Source organism: Volvox carteri, assembly GCF_000143455.1.
Source record: "Volvox carteri f. nagariensis unplaced genomic scaffold VOLCAscaffold_137, whole genome shotgun sequence".
In the NCBI taxonomy this organism is placed as follows: Eukaryota; Viridiplantae; Chlorophyta; class Chlorophyceae; order Chlamydomonadales; family Volvocaceae; genus Volvox; species Volvox carteri.
Window position 1 is genome coordinate 20606 of NW_003307680.1, and position 10792 is coordinate 31397.

The window sequence follows — 10792 nt, forward strand, 5'->3', positions numbered from 1 at the left end:
ATGCTTGTAGATCGCATATGTGATCTGCAAGCATATGCGATCTGCAAGCATATGTGATCTGCAAGCATATACGATCTGCAAGCATATGGCATATGCCAGATGCGATCTGCAAGCATATGCCACGTTCGATCTGCAAGCATATGCGATCTGCAAGCATATGCCATATGCGATCTGCAAGCATATGCCACATTCGATGTGCAAGCATATGCGATCTGCAAGCATATGCGATCTGCAAGCATATGCAATCTGCAAGCATATGCCAGATGCGATCTGCAAGCATATGCCACATTCGATCTGCAAGCATTTCTTCGTATGCTTCATATGCTTCATATGCTTCATATGAAGCATATGCACATATGCACATATGCTTCATATGCACATATGCACATGTGTTTCATATGCACAAATGCTTCATATGCAAGCATATGCCACATGCGATGTGCAATCATATGTGCTCTGCAATCATATGTGATCTGCAAGCATATGTGATCTGCAAGCATATACGATCTGCAAGCATATGTGATCTGCAAGCATATGCGATCTGCAAGCATATGCCAGATGCGATGTGCAAGCATATGCAATCTGCAAGCATATGCGATCTGCTTGCATATGCAACGGACAAGCACGACACATACTGTCCGCGCAATGCAGGAATCAGCCATCAGCCAGCACAGGAGCTACGGCCCACTCGCGCGAACAGCGCGCTCTAGTCTGTAGCCGTAGCGACTACGTAGTAGTCTAGCGGAGGCCTTAGGCCGAGTCGGCGTCCGTCCGTAGCCGTAGCGACTTTGGGAGCGGAGGCCTTAGGCTGGGGCGGCCGTCCGTAGCCGTAGCGACTTTGGGAGCGGAGGCCTTAGGCTGGGGCGGCCGTCCGTCTGTAGCCGTAGCGACTTTGGGAGCGGAGGCCTTAGGCTGGGGCGGCCGTCCGTCTGTCTGTCCGTAGCCGTAGCGACTTTGGGAGCGGAGGCCTTAGGCTGGGGCGGCCGTCCGTCTGTCTGTCCGTCCGTCTGTCCCTCCGTCTGTCCACCCAGTCGCCGGTTCAACCCCTAGTGCGCCGCTTTTTTCTTTTTGCGCGCCGCTTTTCTTCTTTTTTTTCTTCGTATGCTTCATATGCTTCATATGCTATGCTTCATATGCTTCATATGCACATATGCATCTTATGCGATATGCGATATGCAGCGATAGCAGATCGCAAACTTCAACGTGCAAATTTCAGCACACGCACATATGCATGATATGCTTCATATGCTTCATATGCTTGATATGCACATATGCACATCTGCGTCTTATGCGATATGCGATATGCAGCGATAGCAGGTCGCAAACTTCAACGTGCAAACTTCAACACGCGCACTTCACGATACGTGCACACGCACATATGCATGATATGCTTCATATGCTTCATATGCTTGATATGCACATATGCATATTATGCGATATGCGATATGCAGCGATAGCAGATCGCAAACTTCAACGTGCAAACTTCAACACACGCACATATGCATGATATGCTTCATATGCTTCATATGCTTGATATGCACATATGCACATCTGCATCTTATGCGATATGCGATATGCAGCGATAGCAGATCGCAAACTTCAACGTGCAACCTTCACCACGCAAATTTCGACGCGCAAACTGCTGCCGAACTTTGCACGTTTAACTACTATATTCCTAATTTCAACGCACGAAGCCCGACACGTAAGGCTAAACATCCAAACTTCGACGCGCAGCAAACTTTTACACACAGCTCGCCGTGCAATATTGAACACACAACGTCACACGCGCACTTCGATGCGCAAACGTTAGAGCACACGTGCAACCGTAGTGCGCAATTCAAGTGCGCATGGTGCGCAAAGTTCAACGTGCATACTTCAACATGCGAACTTCAACAAGCGAGCTGTTGCTGCACTTTGGATGTTGAAATACTATATTTCTATCAATTTCAACGCACGAAGCCCGACACGTGCAGCTCAACAAACTTCAACACGCATCAAACTTTCACACACGGCTCAGTCAATAGGAGGTTGGACACACACACACGTGCACTTCGGCGCGCAAACGTTAGAGCACAAGAGTGCAACCGCGCGCCGAAACACAGTTCTAAACGCGCAATTCAACGTGCAATTCAACGTATAATTTGACGCGGAATTCAACACGCGCTTCAGCATGCAAATCGACGTGCGTTTCAACGTGTGCTTGAACGCGCGCGTTCGTATGTCGTATCGGTTTGCAGCTTCCGCATCGGAAATACTGCCGTACGCGCTTCAGGCAGCATCGTCTGGATTCTTTGACGTTTCTGAACTTTGCGCGTTGACTTTTCTTGTGCATCCGACTTCGCGCGTTGAACTTCGCGTGCTAATCTTTGCATATCCAATTCCTCCGCATCGAACTTTGCGCGTTCGACTTTGCGCGTTGAACTTTCCGCATTATAACGTGCTCGCATTAGAACGCAATTCAATTCACCTGTCAACCGATTGCAACTGTCACCACAACGATTTCTTTTTTTTCTTCTTATGCTTCATATGCTTCATATGCTTCGTATGCTTCATATGCTTCATATGCACAGCTGCACGTATGCTTCATATGCACATATGCACATATGCTCCATCTGCACAAACGCGCAGTTCGACGCGCAATTCTCGCTTTGTGCGCGCCTCCACTTTTGCGCATCTCCACTTTTGCGCACCGTGCACAGATTTATTTATGCTATCCGAACTACCTAGGCAGGCTCAACTCCTCTTTGTGCGCAACTTCAAAATTGTGCACATCGAGGTTTGCGCGGTGCTGGGCCTTGTGCGTTTATTTCTGTTGCGGCCCCAACTTTGCATCTCCAATTCCTCCGCCACGAATTTTGCATTTTGTACTTCTGATTATAACGTGTTCGCAATAGAACGTAAAGCAAAATAACCTGTCTACCGATTGCAGCTGTTACCAGCCGCCGCCTTGCACTTTGCACGGAGGGCAGTTTGCGCCGGGCCTTATGTGTGGATTTGTGTTGTGGCCCCGGCTTTATACGCTATACTTTGCGTGTTCACCTCTGCATATATCTTTCTTACAGTAACAACCTGACCGCTTTAAACTTCACGCGTTGAATCTTCTTCTGCATCCGACTTCGCACGTTAAAGCTACTCTTTGCAACTCCCTCTCCTCCGCGTCGAACTTTCCGCGTTCGGCTTTGCGCATCTACCATTCCGCATAATAACGTGTTCACGCTTAATTTCCACTGTCGACCGAGCGCAACTGTGCTGGGCCTGGTGCCTTTCCGGTCTTCTTTCCTCCAACTTTGCGCATCTCCAGTTTTGCGCACTGTGCGCAGATTTATTTATGCTACCCGATCTACCTAAGCAGACTCAACTCCTCTTTGTGCGCAACTTCAAAATTGTGCACATCGAGGTTTGGGCGGTGCTGGGCCTTGTGCGTCTATTTCTGTTGCGGCCCCAACTTTGCATATCCAATTCCTTCGCCTCGAGCTTCGCATTCTGTACTTCTGATTAGAACGGAGCAGGAGCACAGCGCCTAGTGGTTCCGCGCAATTCAGGAATCAGCCAGCAGCCAGCATCAGCCATCAGCCAGCACACCGGCTTTGCGCATGTACCATTCCGCATAATAACGTGCTCCCGCTTAAGTTCCACTCTCCACCGAGCGCAACTGTGCTGAGCCTTGTGCCTTTCCGGGTTTCGCTTTGTGCGCGCCTCCAACTTTGCGCATCTTCAGTTTTGCGCGCCGTGCGCAGATTTATTTATGCTATCCGATCTGCCTAAGCAGGCTCAACTTCTCTCTGTGCGCATCTTCAAAATTGTGCACATCCACGTTTGCGCGGTGCCGGGCCTTGTGCGCTTATTTCTGTTGCGGCCCCAACTTTGCATATCCAATTCCTCCGCCTCTAATCTTGCATTTTGTACTTCTCAATATAACGTGTTCCCAATAGAACGTAAAGCAAATTGCAGCTGTTACCAGCCGCCGCCTTGCACTTTGCACGAAGTACAGTTTGCGCCGGGCCTTATGTGTGGAGTTGTGTTGTGGCCCCGACTTTATACGCTATGCTTTGCGTGTTCACCTCTGCATAACAACTCTTTAAACTTAACGCCTTGCATCTTCTTCTGCATCGCGCGTTAAAGCTAATCTTTACATCTCCCTTTCCTCCGCCTCAAACTTTCCGCGTTCGGCTTTGCGCATATACCATTCCCCATAATAACGTGTTCCCGCTTAGTTTCCATTGTCCACCGAGCGCAACTGTGCTGGGCCTTGTGCCTTCCCGGTTGTCGCTTTGTGCGCGCCTCCAACTTTGCGCATCTCCGGTTTTGCGCACCGTGCGCAGCTTTATTTATGCTATCCCATCTACCTCAGCAGGCTCAACTCCTCTTTGTCCGCATCTTCAAAATTGTGCACATGGAGGTCTGCGCGGTCCAGCGCGCTTCCAGCTGGTTTGCATGCTTAAACTCGGTCGTATATCGCTGCTCCGTCTCGCGTGCTGCCTGCCAGGACATCGGCCCCGGCTGCTGAAGCAGGCAGCTGAGACGGAGCCTGCGCCTACTGAAGCAGGCAGCACGCGAAACGGAGCAGCGGTACACGACCCGGTTCCAGCATGCACGCCAGCTGGAAACCCGCTGGACCCACTAGTTGACAGTTGAAGCCACGACCCGCCACTGTACGGCGTTAAATGACAGCGTCCGGACCCCGGACGACACGCTCGCTCCCTACGGGAAGGAATGGGGAGCTGTCCACCTGTGTGTGGAGCCCCCTGCGGGTTCGAGTCCCACGCGAGCGTTTCACACTGGCTGACAGGCTAAAGTTGCGTGCTACCCTCTGCAACCTCAGTTTCCTTCCGCCTTCATATTGTGTGTGTGTGTGGCCCTTAAGCGCCATATGTGCTTCTGAGGGCCGCTTGCTATACTTGCTGCGGAATGTCTGATTTGCATATACCAAGCAGCCCTCCCGAGCATGGCGCATATTGATTCCGCGCAATGCAGGAAACAGCCATCAGCCAGCACAGGAGCTACGGCCCACTCGCGCGAACAGCGCGCTCTAGTCCGTCCCTCTGTCCACCAAGTCGTCGGTTCAATCCCCAGCGCGGGCGTGTTTTTTTCTTTGCGCGCTTTTTTTTCTTTTTTTTGCTTCGTATGCTTCATATGCTTCTTATGCTTCATATGCACGTATGCACGTATGCTTCATATGCACATATGCACATCTGCACATATGCACATATGCACATATGCACATATGCACATATGCACATATGCACATATGCACATATGCACATATGCTTCATATGCACATATGCACATGTGTTTCATATGCACAAATGCTTCATATGCAATCATATGCCACATGCGATGTGCAATCATATGTGATCTGCAATCCTATGTGATCTGCAAGCATATACGATCTGCAAGCATATGTGATCTGCAAGCATATGCGATCTGCAAGCATATGCCAGATGCGATCTGCAAGCATATGCCACATTCGATGTGCAAGCATATGCGATCTGCAAGCATATGCGATCTGCAAGCATATGCAAACTGCAAGCATATGCCAGATGCGATCTGCAAGCATATGCCACATTCGATCTGCAAGCATTTCTTCGTATGCTTCGTATGCTTCATATGCTTCATATGCACATATGCACATATGCACATCTGCTTCATATGCACATATGCACATGTGTTTCATATGCACAAATGCTTCATATGCAAGAATATGCCACATGCGATGTGCAATCATATGTGATCTGCAATCATATGTGATCTGCAATCATATGTGATCTGCAAGCATATACGATCTGCAAGCATATGTGATCTGCAAGCATCTGCGATCTGCAAGCATATGCCAGATGCGATCTGCAAGCATATGCCACATTCGATGTGCAAGCATATGCGATCTGCAAGCATATGCGATCTGCAAGCATATGCAATCTGCAAGCATATGCCAGATGCGATCTGCAAGCATATGCCACGTTCGATCTGCAAGCATATGCGATCTGCAAGCATATGCCAGATGCGATCTGCAAGCATATGCCACATTCGATGTGCAAGCATATGCGATCTGCAAGCATATGCGATCTGCAAGCATATGCAATCTGCAAGCATATGCCAGATGCGATCTGCAAGCATATGCCACATTCGATCTGCAAGCATTTCTTCGTGTGCTTCATATGCTTCATATGCTTCATATGAAGCATATGCACATATGCACATATGCACATATGCTTCATATGCACATATGCACATGTGTTTCATATGCACAAATGCTTCATATGCAAGCATATGCCACATGCGATGTGCAATCATATGTGCTCTGCAATCATATGTGATCTGCAAGCATATGTGATCTGCAAGCATATACGATCTGCAAGCATATGTGATCTGCAAGCATATGCGATCTGCAAGCATATGCCACATTCGATGTGCAAGCATATGCGATCTGCAAGCATATGCGATCTGCAAGCATATGCAATCTGCAAGCATATGCCAGATGCGATCTGCAAGCATATGCCACATTCGATCTGCAAGCATTTCTTCGTATGCTTCATATGCTTCATATGCTTCATATGAAGCATATGCACATATGCACATATGCTTCATATGCACATATGCACATGTGTTTCATATGCACAAATGCTTCATATGCAAGCATATGCCACATGCGATGTGCAATGATATGTGCTCTGCAATCATATGTGATCTGCAAGCATATGTATCTGCAAGCATATACGATCTGCAAGCATATGTGATCTGCAAGCATATGCGATCTGCAAGCATATGCCAGATGCGATGTGCAAGCATATGCAATCTGCAAGCATATGCGATCTGCAAGCATATGCAACGGACAAGCACGACACATACTGTCCGCGCAATGCAGATATGAGCCATCAGCCAGCACAGGAGCTACGGCCCACTCGCGCGAACAGCGCGCTCTAGTCCGTCCGTCCCTCTATCCACCAAGTCGTCGGTTCAACCCCCAGCGCGGGCGTTTTATTTTCTTTGCGCGCTTTTTTTTCTTTTTTTTGCTTCGTATGCTTCATATGCTTCTTATGCTTCTTATGCTTCATATGCACGTATGCACGTATGCTTCATATGCACATATGCACATATGCACATATGCACATATGCTTCATATGCACATATGCACATGTGTTTCATATGCACAAATGCTTCATATGCAATCATATGCCACATGCGATGTGCAATCATATGTGATCTGCAAGCATATGTGATCTGCAAGCATATACGATCTGCAAGCATATGCCAGATGCGATCTGCAAGCATATGCCACATTCGATGTGCAAGCATATGCGATCTGCAAGCATATGCGATCTGCAAGCATATGCAAACTGCAAGCATATGCCAGATGCGATCTGCAAGCATATGCCACATTCGATCTGCAAGCATTTCTTCGTATGCTTCGTATGCTTCATATGCTTCATATGCTTCATATGCACATATGCACATATGCACATATGCTTCATATGCACATATGCACATGTGTTTCATATGCACAAATGCTTCATATGCAAGAATATGCCACATGCGATGTGCAATCATATGTGATCTGCAATCATATGTGATCTGCAATCATATGTGATCTGCAAGCATATACGATCTGCAAGCATATGTGATCTGCAAGCATCTGCGATCTGCAAGCATATGCCAGATGCGATCTGCAAGCATATGCCACATTCGATGTGCAAGCATATGCGATCTGCAAGCATATGCGATCTGCAAGCATATGCAATCTGCAAGCATATGCCAGATGCGATCTGCAAGCATATGCCACATTCGATCTGCAAGCTTCGTATGCTTCATATGCTTCATATGCTTCATATGAAGCATATGCACATATGCACATATGCACATATGCTTCATATGCACATATGCACATGTGTTTCATATGCACAAATGCTTCATATGCAAGCATATGCCACATGCGATGTGCAATCATATGTGCTCTGCAATCATATGTGATCTGCAAGCATATGTGATCTGCAAGCATATACGATCTGCAAGCATATGTGATCTGCAAGCATATGCGATCTGCAAGCATATGCCAGATGCGATGTGCAAGCATATGCAATCTGCAAGCATATGCGATCTGCAAGCATATGCAACGGACAAGGACGACACATACTGTCCGCGCAATGCAGGTATCAGCCATCGGTCAGCACAGGAGCTACGGCCCACTCGCGCGAACAGCGCGCTGTAGTCCTTCCGTCCGTTTGTCCACCTAGTCTCCGGTTCAATCCCCCGCGCGCGCGCGTCTTTTTTTTCTCGCGCTTTTTTTTCTAATTTTTCTTCGTATGCTTCGTATGCTTCGTATGCTTCGTATGCTTCATATGCTTCATATGCTTCATATGCTTCATATGCTTCATATGCTTCATATGCTCATATGCTCATATGCACATATGCACATATGCTTCATATGCTACATATGCACATATGCACATATGCACATATGCACATATGCACATATGCTTCATATGCACAAATGCTTCATATGCAAGCATGTGCCACATGCGATGTGCAATCATATGTGATCTGCAAGCATATGCGATCTGCAAGCATATGCGATTTGCAAGCATATGCCGACACATGCACATATGCACATATGCACATATGCACATATGCACATATGCACATATGCTTCATATGCACAAATGCTTCATATGCAAGCATGTGCCACATGCGATGTGCAATCATATGTGATCTGCAAGCATATGCGATCTGCAAGCATATGCCACATTCGATGTGCAAGCACTGTCCATATGCGATTTGCAAGCATATGCCGACACATGCACATATGCACATATGCACATATGCTTCATATGCTTCATATGCACATATGCACATATGCTTCATATGCTTCATATGCACATATGCACATATGCACATATGCACATATGCACATATGCACATCTGCTTCATATGCACAAATGCTTCATATGCAAGCATGTGCCACATGCGATGTGCAATCATATGTGATCTGCAAGCATATGCGATCTGCAAGCATATGCGATTTGCAAGCATATGCCGACACATGCACATATGCACATATGCACATATGCACATATGCACATATGCACATATGCTTCATATGCACAAATGCTTCATATGCAAGCATGTGCCACATGCGATGTGCAATCATATGTGATCTGCAAGCATATGCGATCTGCAAGCATATGCCACATTCGATGTGCAAGCACTGTCCATATGCGATTTGCAAGCATATGCCGACACATGCACATATGCACATATGCACATATGCTTCATATGCTTCATATGCACATATGCACATATGCTTCATATGCTTCATATGCAATCATATGTGATCTGCAAGCATATGCGATCTGCAAGCATATGCGATCTGCAAGCATATGCCACATTCGATGTGCAAGCATATGCGATCTGCAAGCGTATGCGATCTGCAAGCATATGCGATCTGCAAGCATATGCGATCTGCAAGCATATGCCACATTCGATGTGCAAACATATGCGATCTGCAAGCTTATGCGATCTGCAAGCATATGCGATCTGCAAGCATATGCGATCTGCAAGCATATGCCACATTCGATGTGCAAGCATATGCGATATGCAAGCCTATGCGCTCTGCAAGCATATGCAAGCAGATGCAGTCTTCTGTTACATTACAGTAATGCCGTACCCGCTTAATACACGCTTCAGATGCACATATGCATGTATGCACCTATGCTTCATATGCACATGCGCACATGTGTTTCATATGCACAAATGCTTCATATGCAAGCATATGCCACATGCGATGTGCAGCTTCATATGCTTCATATGCTTCATATGCACATATGCACATATGCTTCGGATGCACATATGCACATATGCACATATGCACCTATGCACCTATGCACATATGCACATATGCTTTATATGCACATATGCACATGTGTTTCATATGCACAAATGCTTCATATGCAATCATATGCCACATGCGATGTGCAATCATATGTGATCTGCAGGCATATGCGATCTGCAAGCATATGCGATCTGCAAGCATATGCCACATCCGATGTGCAAGCATATGCGATCTGCAAGCATATGCGATCTGCAAGCATATGCCAGATGCGATCTGCAAGCATATGCCACATTCGATGTGCAAGCATATGCGATCTGCAAGCATATACGATCTGCAAGCATATGCCACATTTGATGTGCAAGCATATGCGATATGCAAGCCTATGCGATCTGCAAGCATGTGCGATCTGCAAGCAGATGCGATCTGCAAGCATGTGCCAGATGCGATCTGCAAGCATATGCCACATTCGATGTGCAAACATATGCGATCTGCAAGCATATGCGATCTGCAAGCATATGCGATCTGCAAGCATATGCAATCTGCAAGCATATGCCACATTCGATGTGCAAGCATATGCGATATGCAAGCCTATGCCATCATAGCTATGCTATGCTACGCTATGCTACGCTATGCTATGCTATGCTACGCTATGCTATGCTACGCTATGTGCTTCGCTATGCTACGCTATGCTTCGGAGCTACGGCCCACTCGCGCGAACAGCGCGCTCTAGTCTAGGGGAGGCCTTAGGCCGCTCCGCCGTCCGTAGCCGTAGCGACTATTGGAGCGGAGGCCTTGGGCCGATTCGCCGTCTGTCCGTCCGTCCCTCTGTCCACCAAATCGTCGGTTCAATCCCCAGCGCGGGCGTGTTCTTTTCTTTGCGCGCTTTTTTTTCTTTTTTTTGCTTCGTATGCTTCATATGCTTCTTATGCTTCATATGCACGTATGCACGTATGCTTCATATGCACATAT

The 10792-nt window shown here is 47.2% G+C and overlaps 1 protein-coding gene across 1 annotated transcript in view; it reads left to right on the top strand.

The window, feature by feature from the left end:
* The window catches only part of VOLCADRAFT_100681 (uncharacterized protein), a gene marked incomplete at both ends in the record, with an annotated part of 44130 nt that overhangs the window by 19334 nt on the left and 14004 nt on the right, over window positions 1-10792 (top strand). The window contains one exon of the mRNA XM_002959212.1: window positions 3302-3418. Within this exon, the coding sequence (XP_002959258.1) occupies window positions 3302-3418 (117 nt within the window). The remainder of the gene's footprint in view (window positions 1-3301; window positions 3419-10792) is intronic.